Source organism: Globicephala melas, chromosome 11, assembly GCF_963455315.2.
Source record: "Globicephala melas chromosome 11, mGloMel1.2, whole genome shotgun sequence".
Classification (NCBI taxonomy): domain Eukaryota; kingdom Metazoa; phylum Chordata; class Mammalia; order Artiodactyla; family Delphinidae; genus Globicephala; species Globicephala melas.
Genome location: NC_083324.2, coordinates 39261232 through 39287171, shown reverse-complemented (window position 1 = coordinate 39287171; position 25940 = coordinate 39261232). Strand labels below are relative to the sequence as shown.

At 44.4% G+C, this 25940-nt stretch overlaps 2 protein-coding genes and 1 long non-coding RNA gene across 4 annotated transcripts in view; 1 reads left to right on the top strand and 2 right to left on the bottom strand.

The window, feature by feature from the left end:
* IP6K2 (inositol hexakisphosphate kinase 2) overlaps window positions 1–6791 on the bottom strand; it is a 29262-nt gene extending 22471 nt beyond the window's left edge. Inside the window, exon 1 of one of the 2 annotated variants that reach the window (XM_030867020.2) lies at window positions 6651–6791. The gene's annotated coding sequence lies outside the window, so the exon portion shown is untranslated. Of the gene's footprint in view, window positions 1–6568 lie in introns of both variants that reach the window. The other variant, XM_060308972.1, reaches the window with a different exon arrangement.
* On the top strand, window positions 6216–25126 carry LOC115858827 (uncharacterized). Its single transcript, XR_009566044.1, has 5 exons — window positions 6216–6384; window positions 14534–14785; window positions 17664–17990; window positions 18388–18483; window positions 24489–25126. It is a non-coding gene; the product is annotated as an uncharacterized lncRNA (long non-coding RNA).
* PRKAR2A (protein kinase cAMP-dependent type II regulatory subunit alpha) overlaps window positions 22999–25940 on the bottom strand; it is a 77182-nt gene continuing 74240 nt past the window's right edge. Inside the window, exons 10-11 of the mRNA XM_030867024.2 lie at window positions 24871–25012; window positions 22999–24382 (exon numbers count right to left, since the gene is read on the bottom strand). Coding sequence (XP_030722884.1) covers window positions 24249–24382; window positions 24871–25012 — 276 coding nt within the window. The 3' untranslated portion in view covers window positions 22999–24248. The remainder of the gene's footprint in view (window positions 24383–24870; window positions 25013–25940) is intronic.

The window sequence follows — 25940 nt, the reverse complement described above, 5'->3', positions numbered from 1 at the left end:
AGGTTGCTCAAGTTCATAAAAACATACATTCTTTGGCCTGGTATACTTCATCCATCTCTCTTCTTCCTTTGTTGCTTACTCGGGCAATCTCTCAAGGAAACAGTATGATTATGTTTAGCACTAGAGCCAACAGATATAGGGTCCACACACCTCCACAGGCACCCTGTAGAAGAAGCTGAACTGTGAACTCTCGCTCATGAGAGGGGAAGGAGGAGTAAGGCACAGTCCACATATACCAAGTTTAAAGCACATTAAGCAAATGCGTACCAAAGTGAAAGCCGGCAGGCTTGGACTTAGGTTAATCCCAAGACAAATGTTGCTGCAGCCTCAGCAAAAACACTGAATTTGTTTAGACATGACCTGGGATCTCAATCAGAGAATGGGACAGATGAGAAGGAGGGAAGGTTATAGTAAAAATGCATATCCAATGTTAGTTTTATACTTGTAAAACAAAAATGGTCTATTATTCCTATAAAACAAACATTGCAGGGCAATGCAAGATTTCTGCATTCCCCAAGAGAGTATGACAAGCACACCCAGCCCATGGGGCCACCTCATTTCTGAGTGTGCAGCCGTGGATAGGAAAGCCCTGTGGCCCTGGAGCAGCTCATCTTAAAGATGAACAAGGCTCAAGGCAAGGGGCTGTGGTGGGGTTAAGACAGACTGATGTGGCTCGGGGGGTTTGCCTTTGGGATCCAGCTCAGGTATCGAGCAGGCACATTCTTGAAAACTAAGTGCAGAAATAACAACACTAGAGCCAAGTGTTATGCCTCCTGGTCTCTAACACATCTTATTCCATTAAAAGAAAAGTTCTACTCTTCCTTAGGCTTGGGATTGGACACTCAATTTCTACAAGTATATGTCTCAAGTAAGGTAAACAGATGGATACACAGAGAATGCAGGTAATACTAAATGATCTCCCATTTGATCAATCATGAGTTTCAGTTAAATACATTCACAAGACGAGTTAAAAAAAAAATGCAGCAGTGCAAAGAAAGTTTTGTGAATTTGCCATGACAGAGAGCAAGCAGAAGAGGCCCAGGCTGACTCCAGTTGCCCAAAGGGGCTTGTGAAAGCAGGTACTGGAGGCCTGTCTCCAAGTCAGAAAGGTTTCAAAAAAACCCAAAGCCTGAAATCCTTCAGTCCAGAGTGGGATGAGACTTCTGACCACCTTGCAGAGTGGCCAGGAATGAAAAGAACACAGGTAAAAGACGTAGCGCAGTGAGGGTGTTAGGCAAGGCAGCCGTAGCTCCTATCATTTTTATTTTTTGTGGGTGGGTGCTGTAGGTGTTGACCACATCACTTCTACAATGGCTACATTTCACTAGCACAAAATCAAATCAAGGCATGACTTTTCTGTTGTTACCAGGTGCTTATTTTGCTACCTGTTCTGACCTGGATACCACATTTAGAAGTTATCATCCTCCCAACGATTTCAGTCTTAACCAAGGGGCATTTTGTTGGCATAAAGAACAAAAACTCTTGGATTTCCCTGGTGGTCCAGTGGTTAAGACTGTGTGCTTCCAATGCAGGGGGCATGGGTTCGATTCCTGGTCAGGAAACTAAGATCCCACATGCTGTGGGGCAACTAAGCCCACGCACCACAACTACTAAGCTCACGTACCACAACTACTGAGCTCGCACGCCTCAGCTAGAGCCTGCGTGCTGTAAACTACAGAGCCCACGTGCTCTGGAACCTACGCACCACAACTACAGAGCCTACACACCCTGGAGCTTGCGTGCCACAACTAGAGAAGCCCGTGCGCCGCAAGGAAAAGATCCCACGTGCCGCAACTAAGACCTGACACAGCTAAAAATAAGTAAAATAAATAATAAATTATAAAATAAAATAAAATCTCCCTGACAAATTGAGGCCTGCCTTATACTTGGGTATAAATGGTGTTTTACCTATTCTTGGTGCCTGCCTTCATCTGTAAACTAGTCATGGTAGTTTTATGTAGGTGCCATAAGGTGGGAACAAGATTTAAAAATCTAGCCTACTGCCTGGCTTACATGCAACGCACTCCTCAAACGTGAGCTGTCCTCTGTCCACCATTCCAGTTCCTACAAAAAGTCCAATGGAAGATGGAGGCCAGAGGGTGGACTTGACAGTATAAGTGGATGAGGGCATGTTAAGCCTGCACTTTTCTGAGGCGGATGAAGAAACGGGGCTTCCGCAACAGGCAGAAGAATGGAGTACCAAGGGACATCCTGCTTAGCTCTTAAAAGAAGACATTTTTAAACTGGTTACAAGTGTGATAAAATGACCACCATTATTAGTTTGGGGTCTCTTTATCCTGTAGATTTTCTTCAGTGCATTTTTCTATTCTTTCCACAAATAGGATCAGGCTATATGTGTTGTTTTGCCTTTTTTTTCCCAAGTAAAATCAGCTTTAGTTTTCTCACCTAACTTTTAAAAAATAGTGATAAAATACTCACAATATAAAATTTACCATTTTAACTATTTTGGGGTATACAGTTCTGTGGCATGAAGTACATTCACACTGTTGTGCAATAATCACCACTATCTCCAGAACTTTTTCATCATCTCAAACTGCAACTATACACATTAAATAATAAATCCCACTCTCCCTACTCCCCAGCCCCTGGTAACCACCATTCAACTTGCTGTCTCTAATTTGAGTACTCCAGTTTCCCATATAAGTAGAATCATTCAATAGCTGTCCTCTGTTTTGCCATTTCCCCCCCAACTAAACTATATGACTTAGATATCTTGCTACATTTGTCTATATATGAGTCTTTTTAAAGGCTGTATAATAGTCACACAAAATCATAATGTATATATCGACTTCCCTACTGACACTATTTCCAACTTTTTTCTTACCACAATAATGCAGTGAGCATCCTTGTATCTGTCTTTGCACACCTGTGAAGTATTTCTGTACGAAAAAGTCCTAGAAGTAGAATCGCTGGGAGCATAGATTTTAAAAGATCTCACCCATTGTTTCACTCTGACCCAACCTATAAAGTATGTGAGCCACTGGATTCTGGAGTATGGTGGCGACATTTTATGTTAGGAAAATTAACCGGGCAGAGACAAGGAAAAACCTGGCTTCAGAAAGGCTCTGACTTCAACTGCTGGGCAGGGGGTGGTGGGAAATTGTCCTGACAGCCCTCAGGTTCTAGGGTCACCAAGACAACAGGACTGCTATCTCCAGACACCTGTCTCGGACCTCTTTAATGTTACCTCCCCTACTCAGTGGCATACATGGCAGGGCACACAGTCTCCTGTCTTCTCCACTGCACCCACAGAGCCAGCTGCCCTGCCCAGCCTACACAGAAGAACCAAGGAAGGAGGGGGAGAAGGTAAAGAAGCAGGACTTGATAGATGGCGAAGTGTAGCACACTGTCCTTAACCCTTGAGGGAGCAACAGACCCCCTAGAGAATCTGAGACAACTGTGGGACTCTCCTGAAAATTCACAGCCTCACTGAACTCTGCATACAATTTGTGGAGTGGGCAACTATGGACCCTATCTTCAGAATCCCTGATTCAGGGAATCAAATTAGAGGGATGAGTCAGATACTGAGTCTTCACAAGTCAGAACAAGGATGTTTTGTTCATGAAGTCAGAAACAGCTGAGAAGATAGTGAGTTGAGCTGCAGACACTTAAATATAAGGGATAATCAAGCAATCAAGAAGAAATGTACAGCAGACAGCTGGAAGCAGTGGGAGCGAAGCTTGAGTGAACTTAACTTGAAAACAGATTTGGGAATTACCTACAAAGGGAAGGCAGAAGGCACCCCAAGAGTAATGTGCAAAGAAAGAAGAGCACTGGGTCGAGGCCCCCATGATTGTGAACAGCCTGTGAGCAGAGGGTGCAAGGTCAGTGTGAGAGAAGGAGGTCTGTAAGGAGACAAGGAGCAAAACATCTTCATCCTCCTGGAGGCCAAGGGTAAGAATCTCCTCTCTGTTCCACATGGAAAATCTGGACCACATGACACAGAGGGAGGAGGAGGGTCTTGCACTGTGTGGCCCTATAGGTCCCTGACAGCCCCCAGAGTTCAAGGTTTGGGGCTCACTTTTGAATGAGCCTTGGCAGTTCCAACACAACTTCTTCACTGAAAAGATATACAGGTGTGACTCCTTCAAAGCCAGCCACCAGAGTCAAAAGGTCTCAAGCACACAGTGTGATGAGCAAAAGCCAGCATATGGGAACCCCTACAGGATAAATGACAGTGTGAACAGATAAATTACAAAACAGAGTAAGCATATATAAATTTAAGAGACAAAAGAGACACTTCAATCAAATGCCATATGCAGACTTTATCTGGATCCCAGTTTGAACAAACAACTATAAAAAAATAATGAGACAATCAGGGACATTTGACCATGACTGAATATTTGAAAAAAAAATTAAGGAATTATCATTGTATTTTAGGCATAATAATGGTGTAAAAACCATGGGTAGCTCCTTGTCTTAGAGATACACTAATAATGTATAATGAAATACTTTTGGATAATATACACTTTGGGGATAGGTTTCCTAAAAAAATTCAGCTTTTTTTTTTTTTTTAAGGGGAGGGGAGGAAGGCAGAGTGTAAATGAAACAACATTGGCTAGGAGTTGGTAACTGCAGAAGCTGGTGATGGATGGATGGTTGACAAACCCAAACCAAGTATCCATCATTTTAGGAGACTCTTTTCGTTCAAATTCTGAGGTAAACGCTAAATTCAATTTTGGGGGAAAAGGCCCCTTCCTTGCTACCAGAATATATTACAAAACACTAGTATTACTTGTTACTTTTATTACTTGGTATGCAAATAGGCAAAAATATAATTTAAAAAACAAAAACATGCTTTAAAATGTAATCACATGAAAGCAATCATCTACTACACAAAAATGTGTTCAATTTGTCTAAGGTGATTACCCCATTAGGTAAAACAACGTCACTTAAAGGAAAAATTCTTCCCCAGTGCATCCTCTTTATGAACCAAACAATGGAAATTTTTCACCTCAGCAAGCTGGCCTCAGGGAGGCTCATCCCTGTTGCCTAGATACCGGTGATATCTCCCTACGGTGTTACGGAAGGCTCTGGCACCCCTTGCACCCCTCTGCAAAGAAGACTGGTTAAGGTTCATCAGTCAGAAGTTGTGCCTTCCTCACACATTCCACTGCTCAGACAGCTATGGGGCTGGTATACCATGTACTTGTCTGTCACCTGCGAAGCCTTGAAACAAAAAGAAGTCTATTACATTTGCTAAACTGGTTTTTACAATTGTATCAACTCCAGTCCTAGCTCTCATCCACCTGATTTCTAACAATTCCTGAGAATTTTATTCTAAAGTCACAAAGCAGGTCAACCAGCTGGAGTAACAGTTAACCGTTCAACTGATGTTTGCCTCCAGAAAAAGTTACTAAGTGATCCACTCACTGGCCTATTACATCAATATGATAAAGTATTCATTTTGCTCAGTTTCTAATTCTGGTAGTGGTTAAAGTTAAAACAATAACAATACTGCCCTGAAACTTCTCGTTAAATACTTAACACCAGATTACAGGATGCAATTACACAAACTCCACAGCAGCAATCTATGTAAATAAGCATTTTAGTTCACTTAAAATGTTACCCTGCTAAAAATGCTAATACAGCAACTAATTAAATACTAGAATTCATCAAAACTACTGTAATTATGGCGCTTTATACAAAGTATCATAAAACTTGTGATCTGCAACATTTCTGTTACCACTTTTTAGAAATTTTAGTACTTAAAACTATTTTTTCAGATGATTTTATCTTATTCTTGTTCTATGTACATTTTGTTACCAAAATGCTTCATTCCAATCAGTGATTAGTTTTATTTCCCCGGTATTTAAGAGCACTAGATTTTACTGGTTTTTACATTTTCTTTTCACAATATTTGGACTCATTTTTCTGCAATTCGGCTTTAATATATGAAACTGAATAAAAGCCAAAAATGAAACAAATCATTAGGACGCAAAAGACAAAAAACAGTCTGTAATCCAACGTGAACGAAATGAAAGCTCCATCCATGGTGAAGCTTATCACTATTAAGAAGACGTCCCCGGATCCATTTTAGGACTTTTTGGGATAAGAAGGTTAGGTGTGCAGACTCCCCCACCAGACACCAGCTGACAAGCCCAACTGACATTCAACACTCAAAATGGCTGCACATCTGCCGGCCGCAGGTAACCGTACCTGAGGCGTTGGGCTGATTTCTCCAGCCAAAGACTCAAGGAGACCCCCGTCAATAACCCGGAAGATCGTGGCCACCAATGTCCTGGGGAGACCCCCTCAATGACCCAGGAGATCTCACCCTCTCCAATGACTGGAGACTTCAATGACAGAGGGAGATCCCGCACCACCAAAATATCCGGGAGACACCCCCCCCGCAATGACCAGGTAAGATTCTGCCCGTCAAAACCAGGGGAAATCGTCTCTCCCCAATAACCTGAAGAAATAATGCCTCTCTCAAATGACCCGGGGAAATCTGGCCCCACAAGGACCCTGAGAGATCTCTCCTACTCCCATCATCGCGGGAGAGCCCCTCCCAAAAAACCCGGGAACACCGCTAATGACCAGAGACCTCGCTCCCCGACGACCCGGAGAAACCCTCCTCCAAAGTCCCTGGGGCGGCAGAGCTGTAGGCCGAGCAGACCGGGCGTTACCTGCTACCTCAGCCGGTCCCGCGGAGCTTCCGTCCTATTGTTTCTCTCCCACCAAGATGGCGGCCGCTGCGGCGAGCCCCGCCCCCCGCGCCTCACTCCCGGAGCCCCTCACTATTGGCTCGCACCGGGAGCCCAGCTCGCGGACTGGGCGGCCCAAAAAGCGCTGTTGCTAGGGCGCCCGGATTCGTTGTAGTGGCTTCCGGAAGGGGCGGTGCATGGGGCGGGGTTAGCGAGAGAGGTGGAGTCTTGTCTGCCTCGATGGGAGAGAGTGGCCAAGGAAGTCAGGTTGGGTGGACAGGTGGGCTTCGAGCCCAGGGGTGCAATACGGGATGCCAGGGGTACAGATGGGTCAGCCAACTGTACCATTTTTCCTGGGTCCCAGCGGTTTCCTGGAGTGCAGGACTTTGAATATTAACATTGAGACAGTCTGCAGCAATCTGGGAAGTTGGTCACCCTAGCAGATGGATGGACAGAGGACCGGATGTGGCTGGACGGAAAGATGGACAAAAGAGTGGCTGTAGACGGTGGATAAAGGGCGGTTGTATGCACAGGTGGACAGATGACTGGATGTAGATGGATGGACAAATGACTCGATATAGAGAGGTGAACAGAGGAGTGGCTGTATAGTCCTTTGTGGACTGGTGGGTGACCCAGTGTCCAACCCAGGTTCCACCAAGCTCCACACTACAGAGCTTGTCTGAAGCTCGTTTGTTCTGGGCCCTGTGTTAGCCAGAAGGTCTCCCACCTGAGTTAATATCATTGTGGCTGGCAAAAGCAAGGGAGGATGGGGATGCTACTGAGAGTGGGTAGAGCCTCCTACCTGTTCTCTGCTCTTTTAAAAAATCCCTGTGTGCTGGCTGTTTGCAGAGGTGTGGATTCATGCATATACTCATTCATTCAACAACTATTTATGGAGCATCTACGCTCTGTGCTGGAAATACAGCAGTGAACAAAAACAGTAGGAAAAAAAAAAAAGCCTGCCCTTACGAGGATAGGCAGGAAAGATTTCCTGTGACCAGCTGATCTCTCCTCTCTTGGAAGCACAATCCCTGTGTGGCTTCCAGGGCCCCATGCCCTCCTGGCTTCCTCTGACCTCACTGGTTCCTCCTCTTCACCTTTTCTCTGTCTACACTATTGCTCTCATAATCTTACCCAGGGTCATGGCTTCAAATTCCACTTACATGTCTATCACTCCCAAAGGTGTATGTCCAGTCAGACCTTTTCTGAGTGCCAGACTCAATGTCCAGCTATGGACTAGGCACCCGCACTCTGACTTCCTCTTGGCACCTCAAACTCAACTTGTGCCACCCTAGCTCCAGCTCATCCCCCAAACCTACTCCACCCCAACTCCCCCAGCTCAAGTGATGGCAGCTCAGTCCTTCCTACTGTTCAGGCCAAACACCTCAGACTTTGTCTTGACTACTTTCTTTCCCACTTACATTCAATGCATCAGGAAGTCCCGTTGCTTCCATTGCATCATCTACCAAGAATGAGACCACTTCTTGCCAGGTCCATGGCTTCCACCTAGTCCAAGCCACCACCATCTCTCCCCAGGACAATGTCACAGCCACATCCCAGTCTTTTGCTGCTGCCCTTGCCACCTTCAGTCAGTTCTCCACACATCAGCCTATGAATACATGAGTCAGAACCTCTCATACCCAGCTCGGAACCCTGCAGTAGCAACTCCCCCAAAGAAAAGCCAGAGCTGGCAAGGGCTCCATTATTCCCCATTACCTCTCTGCCTGCATCTCCTTTGTTCACCTCTAGAAGCACTGCTCATCTCCTAAAGTTTCTCATGTGTCACAGTCTGTGCACTCTCATGTCTAAAGTGGAAATCTCTTTTGCTCATGAATGTATCCTGACCACCTCAAACACCAAGTAAGCTCCAGAAATACCTGTTGACTGGACTAAATAAAAAGAATGCCATGTGGTATTAAGTGATAAAAAATAAAATGGGGCAGTGGGATGTTGTGGCAGGATGAGAGTGCCCCAGACCAAGGCTAGCCCTGGGTCAGGCCAAGAAGGCCCTCCACACCCAGTGGAATTACACCCGGCCCAGCTCCTGCTCCTGTTCCCTGTCTGTGGCTTCAGGACCTGCAGTAGCTGCTGTAGCTACAGAATAAAAGCCCAACAGGCACCAGTCATTCAGGCCTTCACAAATAGGCATGGCCCCTTCCTCTGCCCACCCAATCTCCCATTCCAGTGCTCCCATGGGTGGGGAGGAAACTGGACAGGGCAAGGTCTCCCTGGGGGCAGTCCCAGTCTTAATTCACTCTTCCATTCCTTCCATAAGTGCTTAGCCAGGGCTTACTGGGGCTAGATACTGGGTACATGGCAAGAATGGACACAGCAAGAATTCAAATGATTTACAGAGTCCTTACCATCCAGCAGGGAGTGGATGGGGGAGCATGTGAAGGATGAATACAGCAAATAACTAATTATGGGCAGAGTGAATACAGTGGAGGAAAGGAACCAAGCTGATGTACAGAGTATTGTGTTTATGTCTAAGGCAGCAGGAAAGGTGAATCTGAGAAGTGGACATCAGAGCTAAGATCAACCAAAGGCATGACTGATCAGGGAAAGATCTAAGAGAAATCATTCCTGGCAGAAAGCATAGCAAGTGCAAAGACCCCAAGGAAAGCACAATTTTGGCATGGTGGAAGATTATGAAGATTGTGATTGGGTCTAATGGAAGAAATAGCTCAGAGCTCAATGAAAAGATGCACAGAGCACAAAGGCATGAGGGAACAGACCAGAGATTTGGGGGCCAACTCCAGGAATCCTGATGTGCAAACAATAGGAGTTCCCGACATAAAGAAAATGCTGTGTTTGCGTATGGGCGGTATTGAGCACATTCCCAGGCAGTATGGAAGGGAAAGACTATAGTAAAATTCTTAAACTTCAAGGAGAAAGAGGACATTGTACAAGCTCCCAGATGGATAATACAAGTTATCTACCAAGGAAGAAGAGCCAGCTGTTCTCGAACTCTCCCCCTTAACACAGGCACATTATCTGCTACCTATGCCCAGCCAAGGGACAGTCCTCATACCTGGAGAGGGAAGGTAGCCACTAATGGAATGGAAAAGTACTAGAATTTCCAAATTACCAAAGAAAAATTAAATGAATGGCATCTTCTTAAAAGAGAGAGGGAATTCCCTGATGGTCCACTGGTTAGGACATGGAGCTGTCACTGCTGGGGACCCAGGTTCAATCCCTGGTCAGGGAACTAAGATCCTGAAAGCTTCGAGGTGTGGCCAAAAAAAAAAAAAAAAAAAAAGAGAGAGAAAGAGAGAGAAAAGGAAAGTTATAAGTTAGCTGTATGAAATTGCTAGTATTCAACTGTTTTGACCTATAAAAATGGTAGTTTCGAATAGCTCAACTGAATAAAAAGATGAAACCACAAAGTAAAAAAATAAAGTAATTATGGAATGAGCAAAGTCAAGCATATTTATCATACTAAATAGGGACACCCTGAACCCCCTTTAAAGACCTAGAGACTGGGTTAGAAAAACAAAACCCTGCCACGTACTATTTATAAGAAAGACACTTGAAACCACAAGAAAAGAAAAGGCTGAAAATAAAGGAGTTGGCAAAGAGTGAGGTCAGGCCAGCACAAACTAGAAGAGAGCAGGAGTAGCCAGTGACATTAAAGAAGGTAGGATTTAAGGTGACAGGCGTTGAGCAAAATAAAGAGGACCACTACCTAACAAAGGCACAATTTATGAAAAAGATATGAAATATAAAATAATCATAAGTCAACATACACCAGGTACTAAAACTTTTTTCTTCTTAATGAGGAACTAGACAACATTGGCATTAACTCTATTATTATTACACATTGGCTTAGAGTTCTAGCAAATGTAATAGGGCAAGAAAATGAAATGTTATAAATATTGGAAAGAAAGAGATTACACACTATCTCTTTAGTTAATGCCATGATTGTAAATCTAGAAAATCCAAAGGACTTTCTTGAAAACTACTACAATTAATAAGAGAAAATTTAAGGTGATAAATACAAGAAAAATATATTTAAAATAATAGCATTTACTAAAAATAAGCCTCTAGAAATAAAAACAAGAAAAACATTCAATTGATAATAACTATAAAATATTTAGGAATAAATTATTAAGAAAAGTATAGGAACTGTATAGGTGGGAGACCTATAAAATCTTATTAAAGGGGACTTCCCTGGTGGTCCAGTGGTAAAGAATCTGCCTTCCAATGTAGGGGACCCGGGTTCGATCCCTGGTCAGGGGACTAAGATCCCACATGCCCTGGGGCTTGTGCCACAACTACTGAGCTCCTGACCCTCAACTAGAGAGCCTGTGTGCCACAAACTACAGAGCTCACCCACCCTGGAGCCCATGCACCACAGCTACAGAAGAGAAAACTGCCCGCCACAACTAGAGAGAAGCCTGTGGACCGCAAGGAAAGATGCCGCATGCCTCAACAAAAATCCCGCGTGCTGCCACTAAGATCCCATGCAGCCAAAAATAAATAAAAAATGTCTTAAAAAAATCTTATTAAAGGACATGAAACCTATAGAATATTACTAAAGGATAAGATATGAACAAGTGGAAAGACATACTAAATTCATGATGTGGTGTGTGGTCCAGATCTCAGCCCTCAGCTGTCTCCCTCTGAAAATGGTCCTTGGCAGAAGGCAGCCACCTCACCCAAGGTTAACCACCCCACTCTGAAGGTAACCTTCTGCCCTCCTAGCTACTACTTCTCCTGCAGAGGTAACCACTATTCTGACTTCTGTTACCATGGATAAATTTTGCACATTTAAAATTTCATATATATTGAATTATACAATATGTACTTTTTTGGTGTCTGGCTTTTTTATTCAATGTTGTGTCTATGAGTTTCATCCATATTACTGTGTATTGCTATAGTCTTATCTCTTTCGTATCTATATAGTATTCCATTACATGACTATACCACAAATTATCCATCTGTTCTACTGTTGATAGCCATCTAGATTAATTCCAGATTTTGGCTAGCATGAATATAGTTTCCATAGATGTTTCTTCACGTGTCTTTTCGTGGACACAAACCATTCATTTCTGCGGCATATAACCCAGGCTGTTTTTGACCCTTCCACCATCATCCTTATCATGCTGCCTTTTGTCTTCATGCTTGTGGGCCCAGCTTTGCTAGGTAGTTACTGTCTCTCCAGACATCACATTAGTATTCAAAGCAGGAGGAAATCCTGCTGTTGGCACCAGCCACATCTTTCCCCTTTATCAGGTAAGCAAACACCTTCCCAGAACTCCCTGCAGATTTATATTTGTTATTTTTTTAATTAATTAATTAATTAATTTATTTTTGGCTGTGTTGGGTCTTTGTTGCTGCCCGTGGGCTTTCTCTAGTTGCTACAAGCGGGGGCTACTCTTTGTTGCGGTGCGTGGGCTTCTCATTGCACTGGCTTCTCCTGTTGCGGAGCATGGGCTTCAGTAGTTGTGGCACATGGGCTTAGTTGCTCTGTGGCATGTGGGATCTTCCCGGACCGGGGCTCGAACCCGTGTTCCCTGCATTGGCAGGCAGATTCCTAACCACTGTGCCACCAGGGAAATCCCTAGCAGACTTATATTTATTTCTCAATGACTAAAACTGGGTCATTTGTGGCCACCCGTAGGTGCAAGGAGGCTGAGAGTTCAGGGAACGGAGTCAGGGAATCACTTGAGACTGGACACTTGCCACCCTGGAAAAAATCCAGATTTGTTAGCAAAGATGAAGGAGAAAAAGCTATTGGGAGGCAGCCAACAAAATCTCACAAACTGAAAAGATGTTCAAACTCATCAGGAAGCAAGGAAGGCAAATCAAAGTGAAAAATGTAACAATGGCAAAACTATGGAGACAGTAAAAAGCAATCTGACAAACTCCACTAAAATAAAAATACATATGCGGAACTTCCCTGGTGGTCCAGTGGTTAAGACTGCCTTCCAATGCAGGGGGTGTGGGTTCCATCCCTGGTTGGGTTGCTGATATCCCTCATGCCTCAGGGCCAAAAAAACAAAACATAAAACAGAAGCAATATTGTAACAAATTCAATAAAGACTTTCCACATCAAAAAAAAAAAGCATATGCTTTTGGGCCCTATAATCCATATCTTGGGATTCTCACTTATAGAAATAGGTGTAGTGGAAAATATTTGCAAAGTGATGGCCCATTCACAAAAGCACAGTTGGTGACATTTTGGTACCTCCATATTGTTCTGGTTACTATACTGTGTAAAAAATTACCCAAATTTAGTGGCTTAAAATAGCAACATTTATTTTGCTCACAAATCTGCCCTTTGTGAAGAATTCAGTGGAGACTGCTCTTCTCTGCTGCATCAGTCTGGACCGCTGAAAAGCTAGGGCTGGAATCATCGGAAGGCTCCTCACTTGAATTCTGGTGTTTGATTTTGGCTGTCAGCTAAGACTTTTCTTTTTTCTTTTTTTTTTTTCTGGCCGCGCAGCCCTCAGCAGTGAGAGCGCCGAGTCCTAAGCACTGGACTGCCCAGGAACACCCACACGTGGCCTCTCCATGTGCCCTGGGCTTCCTCACAACATGGTGGTTATTAGTTTCCAAGGGTGATTGTCCCAAGAGAGAGCAAAACAGGTGGAAGCTGTATCATCTTTCTAACCTAGACTCAGAAGTCACAGAGTCATTTCTGCCTGATTCTATTCATTAGAAGCAAAGTCATTAAGGCCAGGCTATATCCAAGGAGAGGGAAATTAGCCTTCACATTTTGTAAGAGAAGTATTGGAAAGTGTGTGGACCCATTTTAAGTTACCATCAAAAAGAAGGAATTGGAATAAATAATACCACTTGAATTGGAGGGCCTGCCACAAAATTAAGATGAGAAAGGTAAGATGCAGAAAGGTGTATACAAAATGATCTAAATATGTAAACCAAAGACAAACCACTCTGTGTAAATGTGTGTATATATGTATAGTGTGCATATATATATATATATATATATAATTATATAAACAAGGAGAAATGTAGGCAACATATTCTTGCAACAAAGGGTTCCAGAGAGTGATGGTGATAGAAGGGAGAGGCAGAGGTAAGCACAAGAGAAAAAGATAAAAGACTGCATTAAAAACTAGAAGTTAGGGTGGGTTCACCCTTATGCATTTAATTATAGGTATATATTTCACCATACGAGGAAAGTGATTTTTTTTGGGGGGGGGGGTCATGCTGAATGGCTTGCGAATCTTAGTTTCCCAACCAGGGATTGAACCAAGGGCCATAGCAGTGAAAGTACTGAGTCCTAACCACTAGACCTCCAGGGAAGTCCTGGAAAGTGATTCTTTAGAGAGGTATGTTTAGGTGATAAAAACAATCAAGAAAGACCTTACCTTAAAACTCAGGATAGAGCAGGGAGGAATGGCTGGTGTGCCCCAAGAGGGGCTGCAGGGACCTGACAGTGTTCTTCATCTGGGTTGTACTTTGTGAGTGTTTGGCCTATGAGAAACCAGTGAGCAGAATGTTCTTGTTTTATGCACCCTTGGTATATTCCACACTTAAAATTTTTTTTAATTTAAAAACGAAAGGAAAGAAAAGCAAACGTTGCAGAAAGTTCCCAGTGGGTAGAGTGAAGAGACAGGAGAGGGACCCTGGCCTGGGACTACTGGACACTCGGCTCAGTGGAGTGTCCCAGATGGAGGTATAAATCGGGAGTGAGCAGCATGGAGATAACACCCCAAGCCAGGCTGTCCCTGACAAAACCTCCCAGGGAGGGAGAGAGGAAAACCCAGAGTGGAGCCCTGGGTTGCTTCAACATTTAACTCTAGCCTCGGTAAAACCTGGCAATGGAGGTTGGAAGAAAACCAGGAGAACTGGATGCTCCTGAGAAGGTGGTGTGTTTTTTTGTTTGTTTTTGGCAGTGCTGCTTGGCTCGCGGGATCTTAGTTCCCCGACCAGGGATCGAACCCGTGCCCCCTGCTGTGGAAGCGTGGAGTCCTAACCACTGGACTGCCAGGGAATTCTGAGAAGGTGGTTCTTGAAGCAGGAGGAAGTTCGCCATGGTGAATTCGGCTGAGACTCCAGAGAGCCGGCTCTGCCCTCATCTGTGCATCAGCTATGTCTGCCCGTGTTAGCCACTCGGGAGGGCAGGGTTGCGCTGTGACAAATGGGAGGTGAGAAGGCAACTGCAGGCATATCTCAAGGCTTTTGCTGTGAAGGGAGAACAGTGGGGCAGGAGCTAGAGGAGGACATGGGGGACAGAGGAGGAGCCCTGAGCTTCTGACCCATCGCTTCTGTTTTTTCCGTAAAATCAAGGTGAGGCCATTGCTGGGGGAGGGTGAGCAGGGATGCAAGAGGTTAGAGGACAGGGCCAGGCAGCAAGCAGTGCAAGGGGCCTGGAGGTGAAGGATGGCAGGGAGGTGCTGATCAGAGAACTCATCTCAGGGATGTAACCAGGCCCCAGGCAGGAATGGGCCAGGGTGAAAGAGGTCGTCCAAAGGTGGAGGGGATGAGAGTTGGACCAGGAGGTTGAGGAGACTGCAGTTGGGGAGCCTGATTTATGTGTGTGAACAACTGTGGCTCCCCTGTGGCACCTTGTCCCTTCCACGCAGCCCTGGCCCGGGGCTGGAATTGAGGTAGCGCTCCTATCTGCTAGGGCCTGGGCCTGGGGAGCGGTGGGGATGGGAGTGCATACAGTTGTTCTGGGATCAGACATCTCTCGGAATTCCTTTCCCTTCCTGTTTCTCAAATAGTGGTCATTCTCACTCAACCCCACCCTCTCCAGCCTGGAGTCTTCCCAGGGCCCCCAGCACTCAAGGGTTGGATATGCATCTCTGAGTAGGGAACATGATGTTCTCACCTGGGCAGGGGAGGGACTCAAATCCCAGATGTTCCCCCAACCCCAGCCAGGCCTGGGACTGGTCCATGTGGCGAGGGGCTGGCTGCAAATCATTCCTAAGATTTTTTTTTTCCCCAAAACAAAAGGCAGCAAAATTACCAAGAAAATGATTCCACAGGGCCAGAGTGGAGGTGATTCCCAGCATCCTCGACACATACACCCTTGTTACCAGCACATGTGGGAAGTGAAGACTCTAGAGAGGCACTCGGAAAAATTCCCATTGTGTTGGAGGCCAGCCTGGTCTCAGTGGGCCCTACACCTGCACTTTTTTTTTTTTTGCGGTATGCGGGCCTCTCACTGTTGTGGTCTCTCCCGTTGCGGAGCACAGGCTCCGGACGCGCAGGCTCAGCGGCCATGGCTCATGGGCCCAGCCGCTCCGTGGCATGTGGGATCTAACTGGACCGGGGCACGAACCCGTGTCCCCTGCATTGGCAGGCGGACTCTCAACCACTGCGCCACCAGAGAAGCCCCTACACCTGCACTTTTAATGTACCTTCACTTGCATGTTGTAAACCTGGCCCTTCGACCAGGTCCCAGATATGAGGCTCGCCCTCTTATGTTATAAAATAGTTTCACCCATTTATCAGGTACTAGGATAACCCACCCTAGTTTTCAGTCATCAGGCCAGCTCTGTCAGAGAGTAGGGGCTGCTTTTTCTGTGAGCCCAAGATGCCCAGCTTAAAGTGAGCACAATGGGAGAGACCACACCAGCCACTGGGCTCCAGCCACCTACTGTAGTTGGGCCTTGGCCCAGCCCAGGCATGTGAGAGGCAAGGCTGGAATCCTCCTGGGCCAATGCCTGTGGGCAAAGCCAAGGGCAGTGGGGGTGGATGCCTTCCCATAAGCCTACCTCTTTCTTCACAGTGGAGCAAGCGAAGGCCCTAGATGAGAACTCCAACTCATCCTCGTCTGACTCGCCTCAGGCAGGAGCTGCCAGCCTGGTGGAACCATCGTGAGTTCTGAGGTAGAAGCAGTGCCTGAGTTGGAGGTCTGCGGGTCATATACCCTGTCCCCCAGCTCCATCCTGTTTGGGAAAGTGCTATGGCTTCCAGAGCTGCCAGAGGGAAGAGCCCCTCATTTAGAGGTCCAGGCCGATTCCTGGGGGCATCTGAGCCCATGCATGGCCCTATTTCTCACCCCAGGCATGGGGCTGGCCGCACAGCTCCGAGACAGGATGCCAGTGGTCCAAGGTGGCTCATGCAGGATTCTCACTTGCCTGGAACTAATGCACATCTGCCTCAAAGGCCTCTTCCCTGCCTGTCCTACAGGCCTAAGACTTAGCTTCAGGTCCCTTGCTTCTTCAGCTGTCTGGGATGGGCTCATGGCAGGTATGGGAATGTGTACTGCAGGTGTCCCTTCACGCCCAGGCCTTTCATTTTCAGAATAAAAATGTCCAGTTTAACTATGCTTGAATATTATGCTGGAAAGTGCTGGTCTGCTCATCTGGTGGGTCTGGACTTTAGCTCTTCCTTTTTACTTGTTTGCTAGGAAAAAAAAAAAAATACAGCTGCACACCTCTGCCTCCTCTTTCTGGGGATTGGAGGGCCTAGCCAGAGAGGAGATTGCTGGATCCTAGCTTTCAGCAGCATATACAGTGGCTTTTGACCCTTGCCTCAGTGCAATTCTGCAGAGGGAGGAAGGGCCATGGAGATTTGGCTGGTACTATCTGTTTCGACAGCTCTTCCCCAAGAGCTGACTGGCAAATACCCATTCTTCTGCCTGTCAGGATGGACTGATTAGTGAAGTCAGGTCCTGCTCGCTTTCCTAGTGTCTGCGGTAGCTCCCAGTCCCCCTGTGGTTTCATATTCCGGTCTGGTCAGCCTCCTGCCCTGTAGTCTTCAAATGGGCTGGGCATTGCTTGACTCTGTGTACTTAAAGACACAGAATAGAGAGAAATGCCCACAGGATCAAGGATTCTATTTGGGAAAGAGTCAAAGAGGAAGGGGTGGAAATGTCACACAAAAGAGACACTTCCCACAAAATGTGATTCTTAGCACATCATCAGAGTAGACAACCTAGGCCAGAAAGGCATATCCAGCCAAACTTAATCTTGATATTTAGGATGACTAGTATGAAGATGACAATTTCTGAGATGTCCTTACCTGGAGGGAGCTTTCCTTAAAATCTTAAATCTAGTCTTTCTCTTTCGACAGCTTCCTAGATGCTTCTGTAACCATAATTATGTGATGCAAGCTAAAGCAGTGAGGAACATTGCATGCTTGTGTGTCCAAACTACTCACTTTAAGAAGAGGCAATGGGAGCCATATAGAGAAGAGCAGCATGACCAAGGGCAACAACAGGCACTGGAAGCATGATCATCCTTGAAATAGGAGACTGGGGCTGCTGTCCATGTGAGTCCAGAAACATGAGGATAAGCTCCATAGCACTGGAGGAAAGGTCCAGGAATGCCCTTCGGACCCCAGCGTCATTACTCTTGATAATTCCTGGGATTTAAACAGTGTCAGGAATGGCCACAGCAGGTAATCAAGATTTTGTTCAATGAACAAATGAGCTGACTCAGACCTAATTTCTGACATTCTAATTCAGAACTTAGATAATACTCATCTCATCTGAATTCACAACTGATTATTTACTATGTTCCTGGTTGACACTCTGCATTTCCCCAATCAGGTAACAGTATGTATCACTGGCCATCATCTGTGATAAGGCATTTGTCTGTAGAGAGGATGGGTAAAGGAAGCAAAATTCATATTTAACATGAATGTCTTGTGAAACAACCCCAATTTCCTTAATCACATTATAAGTAATACTGTTTTAACTCTGTTGCTATAAAATTGATGCACTAAGATTGCTAAGGATATATTCAGGTAATTTTTTTTTTTTTTTTAACTTTTGGCCACACCACGTGGAATGCAGGATCTTAGTTCTCCAACCAGGGATGGAACCCATGCCCCCTGCAGTGGAAGCGCAGAGTCTTAACCACTGGACAGCCATTGAAGTCCCAATATTCAGGTAATTTTGATGGCACAGATTTCTAGCTTCCTGTTAGAACATACATAGAAAGCAAAGTCCTCCTAAGATATTCACTCTTCAAGGCTGAGACTGTGGACCATATGATCTTGTCATAGTCCTGGCACTTCCTAATTGTTCATAGCAATACCACCACCAAAACCACAAAGGCCAAACCATATTTAATTTTTAAAGCCTTGAAACAAGGTCAGTTTGGCTTTGAGGGTTCAACTACTAGTTTCTTGGGCCCCACGTGGATATTTTTTATATTCACTTATTACTTGGCCCTTTTGTACTGCCAGGTGAAGGCAAGATCAAAGTGGAACATGATTTTGTTATAGAATGAGCTTCCTTTGGACACTAGGAAGCAAACTATAAATACAGCAGGCTATCGCAGAGTCATTGCTAGTTCTGGCTACAGCCATGTTACAGAGAAGGAAATAATCAATATTGTCAGACAGGAGATATTTTCTGCTGGGCTTCATTGGTGAGTATATCTTCCCCAGCAAGGGATATATTGGATGCCCTTGTACACCATCCCCAAACAATTCAAATACCATGTTGTCATGGTTAATTTTATGTGTCAACTTACGGGCCATGGGGTGCCCAGATATTTGGTCAAACATTGTTCTGAGAGTTTCTGAAAAGGTGGTTTTGGATGAAAGTAACATTTAAATCAGTGGACTGAGTAAAGCAGATTGCCCTCCCTAATGTGGGTGGGCCTCATCCAATCAGTTGAAGGTCTGAACAGAACAAAAAGCCTGACTCTCCCAAGTAAGAGAGAATTATCCTGCCTGACTGCCTTCAAACTGGGACATCATCTCTTCCTGGGTCTTAAGCCTGCCAGCCTTTGGGTGGGAAATATGCTATTGGCGCTCCTGGTTCTCAGGTCTTCAGACTCAGACTAGAATTAAACCATCAGCTTTCCTACGTCTACAGCTTGCCAACTTGCCCTTCATATCCTGGAACTTACATAACTGTGTGAGCCAATTCCTTATAGTAAATCTCTCTCTCTCTCTATTTTTTTGGCTGTGCTGTGCAGCTTGTGGGATCTTAGTTCCCTGACCAGGGATTGAACCTGGGGACATGGCAGTGAAAGCGCCAAGTCCTAACCACTGGACTGCCAGGGAATTCCCATAAATCTCTTTATATATACACACACACACATACCTCACACATACACGCTATTGGTTCTGTTTCTCTGGAGAACCCTAATATATATGTCCAGGCCTCCTCTCTAATTTTTAAGAGCTCACACCCCAATCTCAAAAATGTACCTGCTAGATGAATGCTGATGGATAGAACCCTGAAATGAGGACAAACACACAACACAAGGCTGCACCAAAAATTCAGATATGATTTGTCAGCCTTTATTAACCAAGAGCAAAGCTGAGCCCTAGAGTTTCCTTTTAAAAAACCCAACCTTGTTTATGGCAAACAATGATTTAATCATATGTTCAATACTACAGAGCAAGAATTGATCACCTTCTAATCACTTATTCTTCTGAGATTAAAATACAAGTGTAAAACAGGTTAAAATAAGATTCTCCCCAATGATTTAAAAATAATTCCAACTGAGAGACATTTCAAACACTATGTGTAGAACTCAGGACCAAAAAAGACCTTAAAACATTTTTACCTTTGAGGTAGCACAATAATGCTGAATTAGATTTCTTTTGTTACAATGAACTTAGGAAAACAATGAGGAATCTACCTTTTGCTCAAGGTGGGCTAAATGGTTTTCTGCAAATCTCCCATGAGTTTAGTGACAGTTTTCTCCTTTTTTTTAGAAGTATAAAGATAGCCCTGCAGTGTGTAAAAGGAAACCCATGGGAAGGCTGCTTCCCATAAAATAGACATTAGAATCATTGAGGAACGTCAGCAGTCAGGACAGGAGGAACAAGAGGTAATTGTAGTGAAAAACCAAAACAACTTGTATCTTGGCAAGATTGGTTTACAAGTGCATGTCAAGAACAAAAAATTCAACATTAGCCAACTGAAAACAAAATATAAAAGATAACATTCATGGGTCTTTTTCATTTTTCTCTGTGCAAAAATGCTCGTTCGATTTTCCTAAATGAGAAAATTGTTTGTACACTATGACAGGACATGGAAATGCTGTGTGCCCAGGGGCTGTTGGGTGCCAGTGGCACCTCTCACTGACTACTGTACCGTTGTGACTAGAGAATCTGGGCAATAAGAGGATGAACATGACCTCTCCTGGCTGGAGAATCATTTCTTGACACTTTGCTGCTGAATTTGCTCGTTAAACTGTTCAAAGAAAAGCTCCACCCTGATTTCTAAGAATCTACTACAATTATACATAACATATTTATATATAAGGACTATGGACTAAGAGGACAGAGCAGATGAACCCTTCCTTCAGAGAATACAACCAAAAGAAGGAAGTGGGTGTGATAAACTGGGGCCAGCAGGAAGAATGATACTGCAGCTTGAACCTCAAGGCTCTCAGGTACATTCTCCACCATGCAAAATCAATAGCAAAGCCAGAAAAGACAGCATGAAGCTCTAAACCATCATAGAAGAGAACAGTATAAAACAATTATCAAAAAGACCTCTTCCTGGGCTTCCCTGGTGGCGCAGTGGTTGAGAGTCCGCCTGCTGATGCAGGGGACGCGGGTTCGTGCCCCGGTCCAGTTAGATCCCACATGCCACGGAGCGGCTGGGCCCGTGAGCCATGGCCACTGAGCCTGTGCATCCGGAGCCTGTTCTCCGCAACAGGAGAGGCCACAACAGTGAGAGGCCCGCGTACCGGAGAAAAAAAAAAAAAAAGACCTCTTCCCAACACATGCTCCTCCCTGTGAGGCTCAACTCTCAGTGCAGGACTTGCCCAGCACAATGTGGACACCAGAGTCCTGAGCTGAACTTGGTCTGCCACCTTCGATTCCTCATGCTGTAAAGAGAATTGGAACACTGTCAGACTCCTGGCACCTTGGTAATGGCTGTGTCCTTTTCACTCACACTGGTCCCTGTAAAGTCTCCCTTCCTCAAGTCAGATCCTCAAGGGGCCCTATACGCAGTGAGGGTCTGGACTGATGATCCATATGTCAATCCGCAGTTAGAGCAGGAAGACTTAAGCCTGATGAATCTACTTTGTAAAACCGAAAGCATCAGTAAGTTGGGGGTGTCAAAGAGGCTCCTATGAAGGGGAAGATTGAACTGGGATGTGAAAGAGGGCAAGATGAGAAGTCCCATCCCTAGCAGCCTGTGGGAGTGACTGGGTCGGAGTTCACAGCTGGCCCTAACTAATGCTGGCATGCGGGGTGTAAGGGAGCATCCACTGTGTTTGTTTATTTATTTATTTTTATTTTTAAAACATTTATTTTATTTGGTTGCGCTGGGTCTTAGTTGAGGCAGGCAGGCTCCTTAGTTGTGGCTTGCCAGCTCCTTAGTTGCAGCATGTAGGCTCCTTAGTTGTGGCATGCATGTGGGATCTAGTTCCCTGACCAGGGATCGAACCCAGGCCCCCTGCACTGGGAGCGCAGAGTCTTACCCACTGCACCACCAGGGAAGTTCACCCGCTCAGTGTTTAAACAGAGTCCTTACACAGTCTGGGGGCTACACCTCTGTGTCACTCCTGAAGTTGAATGTACCTATTACCTGTGTAAGAAACAGGTATGGTTCTTGTCTGCTAAAGTGCAATATCTGCTTTCTTAATTTATATTTGATAATAAAGCAACACCATAGAAAATAAGAACCTCAGAACCGTGGGAAAAACCACACAGGCTTTCCCAGTGCTAGCTCCTGTTTTGGAGTATTAGTTACAATGTTTCACAATTCTGAGAGCTGTAAGGCAGGCTACCTAGGGCAGTCTGAAAGAGTCCTTCTGCTTTCACTTCATGGAGCACAAGAAAAAGGGAGAATTGACCAAGGTTGTGATGGGTCACCACTCTGAAAATCTCTTGACCATACTGTTCATGGCAAAAGCAGACAGCCTGGCTTAGGAGGACAATGGAAGGTGACCATATGGTCTCTATCACTGTCTACAACAGGAATGACTCAAGCCCCAGCATGTAATCGCTTAGGGATTTATTGAGATATACAAGTTTAAAAAATTCATATTGGAAAGGGCCTCTTGATTTAATATAAACTTGGCTATGACATCCAAATTTATCTTTAGGTAAATTTCATACTGCTCTTAGGATCTCTTGTAGCATCTGATTCTAGGTTATTCTGAAGAAAAAAAATTTCATTCTGAAATATATCTGGTTAATTACGATAATTCATTAGATTTCCACCTGATATAATCAAAAGGTTTAAAAAGTTTTAAAATACAAGCTAAATTACTTTCCTCTGGGATTAACAACTGGAACCCTAAATATCCCAACATCTTTTTTTTTTCTTTTTTTGCGGTACGCGGGCCTCTCACTGCTGTGGCCTCTCCCGTTGCGGAGCATAGGCTCCAGACGCACAGGCTTAGTGGCCATGGCCCACGGGCCCAGCCGCTCCACGGCATGTGGGATCTTCCTGGACCGGGGCACGAACCCACGTCCCCTGCATTGGCAGGCAGACTCTCAACCACTGCGCCACCAGGGAAGCCCATCCCAACATCTTAATTAGAAAGGTCTTTGCAGTAATTCTATGAAATTGTAAATGATGCTGATTTTTAAAAACTAACAAAAAGAGCTGATCTTTAAGATGAATGCCTGAGTCAGCTGACAAACTGATATATATATGAATATGTCCAGGGAAATTCTCTAAATAGAGAGTTCGGTTTTTTTTTCCAAAAAAATAGCTGCTGCTTCTTTAAAGAGTTTAAAAATTGATGGTTCAACAGCAAAGCTACATAACAACTCTGGAGTAGAGGGAAAGGTCTCTCTTTGCCAGCACACTGCCATCAGTAAGAGCAACTGGTAATAAGAGATGGGCAGGAGTTGCCCAGGAAAGTATTTAGGTCAGATACAGTGATGGCACTCCCAGACCCCAGCTCCTTATAAATGGACAGCAATTCACTCATGCAAACTGCACAGAGATTAAACAAAACAAAATCTACTAAAACAAAATAAAACACCCCCGCCCCCAACCCAGAAAACCTTCCCTGGCTCTCTGCTACCTGTAAAATGTGCTAAACTCAAATTTTCTGCTCTAACGTGGGTTCCGATGTCTGATCAGTGTGCTTTGGGGTGCTGACCTGCTGGGCCCTGGGCAGGGTCTCTCCCTAAGCATCACTGAGAGTTTGGGGACAGCTGTCATGTGTGCCACTGTCAGCAGACAGTACAATGCCACAGGACCACAGACCTCCATCACATCTGCCACCATTTTTGATGGTAAAGCCAAAGGCTACAGTTGTGGACTTTCTCAAAGGACAAATGAGGAAACGGAAGGCTATAAAAGGTTGGGGGAGGGTGTCTACAGTTATACAACAGGTTTGTGCCAACCTGTGGTAACTTCTAAAAGCAACAGTTAGCAGCAAGAGAGGAAAGGAAGATGTTTACACTTTGGACTTTGTATCAGGCACTTAAATTTTTGGAGAGACATGCCATTTTGAACCAAAGATGTGAAAACTGGGTTGGAGTAATCATTACAAGTGGTCTAATAATGGGCTTTCAGAAGCAAAGTGGAGGTGTGGGTTGAACCTCTACCCATCCTTTAGTGCTGACTTCCAAGTTTTCTAAACGCCCACAGCCATAGCAATGGCAGTGGTGGTGGCAACAGCAGGAACGGTTCTGTCACATTTTCTGTTTGTGTTCTGTGGCTGACTGGAAGGTTTTGGTGTCACACTGAGAAGGCTCTGGGGTGTGGCACACCTACTGCCCAGGATCTATCAGATCCATGCTGGAGCCGAACATCTTCACCAGCTGTTCCTTGTAGTGTGAGATGTTCCTCTTCATGATGTCCATGCAGGGCCCCAGAAGCCTCTCAAATGCTTGTACATCCATAACTGCATTGTTAAAAAGAGGTGAGGGAGAGAATAAGTTCTCTACACCAATAATTCAGTCATTTCCCTCATGCAAACCTTTTCTTAAACATATCCATTCATGTTGTAGGAACTGGACTATTGGATACTGGACACTTGGAGAAAGAAGGGATGTTTCTATGTGAACACAGCAGGACTATGTCATCTAAGTTTGAGACTTTGCAGAGCGCAGCAGCCCTCACTCCCTCTGTTCCCACACAGCCCTGGACACCTGTCTCCATCATTGCTCTTTCCACACAGCCAAGGCGTCTATATGGCTGTTCATAGGCTATTGTCAGTTCTCAAAAATGTTTGCTAAAGGAACACATGAACCCATTTCTGGTTGGTCACAAAAACTGTTCAAGCCTAGGTGTGAGTGAGAGCTGACAGAGTAAGTCAAGGCTTGCTGATGGGAAAAAAATACTGCATGTTAGAAAAAAACACAACACTAATGCATATAGAATTTTTCTTACCTAAGCATTTCACATCTCCCACTGCATAAGCCGAAGCAGCTCTGGGTTTGTTGGTGACCAGTGCAAGCTCTCCAAAGTATTGCCCCTTATGGCAGCGGGCAATCTCGACCTCTTGGTTCCCACCATCCTTGTTTGCTTTAGTCTAGAGCAGGTGGAGAACATGACCAGGGCTGATTCCAGAATCACAACTAGGCACATCCAGTTGCACACACTTACATTCCCTTTTCAGTACACTTAACAAATTACTTACAAATTCATGTTGCAGAGACTCTAATTGTACCATGTAAACTGCATGGGCTAATCTCAGTGGCCTGGTTTAACCAAATGAGTTGGCTTTTACCAAGAGGTAAGGTGTGTGTGTGTGTGTGTGTGTGTATATATATATATATATATATATATATGCGCATAATATTATTATAGTATATATTAATATAGTATATAAATTATGTTAATATACTATATAATATATAACAATGTATATTTTTATATATTTTATATTTATATATTGTACATATATGAATGCGATCCATTTGGTAGATGCTGACTCTGAGACACAGGGTAGAAGACAAGGCCTTTTGCTAATTCTTCCTAAATAACGTCAATGCTTCTCATAGGTAAACAGTCACAATTCAGGGCTACTTCTTTTTGACTTGAGGCCATGCTTTACGGACAATACTTTACGGCGACAAATTTTATTTTTAGGTACTACCTGCATCTTAAGCTAGTGGTCCCCCTACCATATTTGTTTAGAAGAGTTAAGTAACTAAATATTTTAAAAAGTAATGTTCAACCTTGAAATTTGGTGGTTTAAGAAATCAAGCAGGTTATACTTTGTGCTTTTCAAATTACTGAAAGTAAGGTACTATATTTTATTTACTATCTAGAGTTTCTTATATTTTTTAAACAAATCCATCTGCTAAGCTAAGCAATAATTTAAGTAAAAAAATACTTATAACATTAATAAGAATTAGTCTAAATCTTTAAGAACGACTTTGTTACAGGCAGATAAATAACTTTTTAGAGGTTAATTTGTTATTATTATTATATTTTGGCTGCGTTGGGTCTTCATT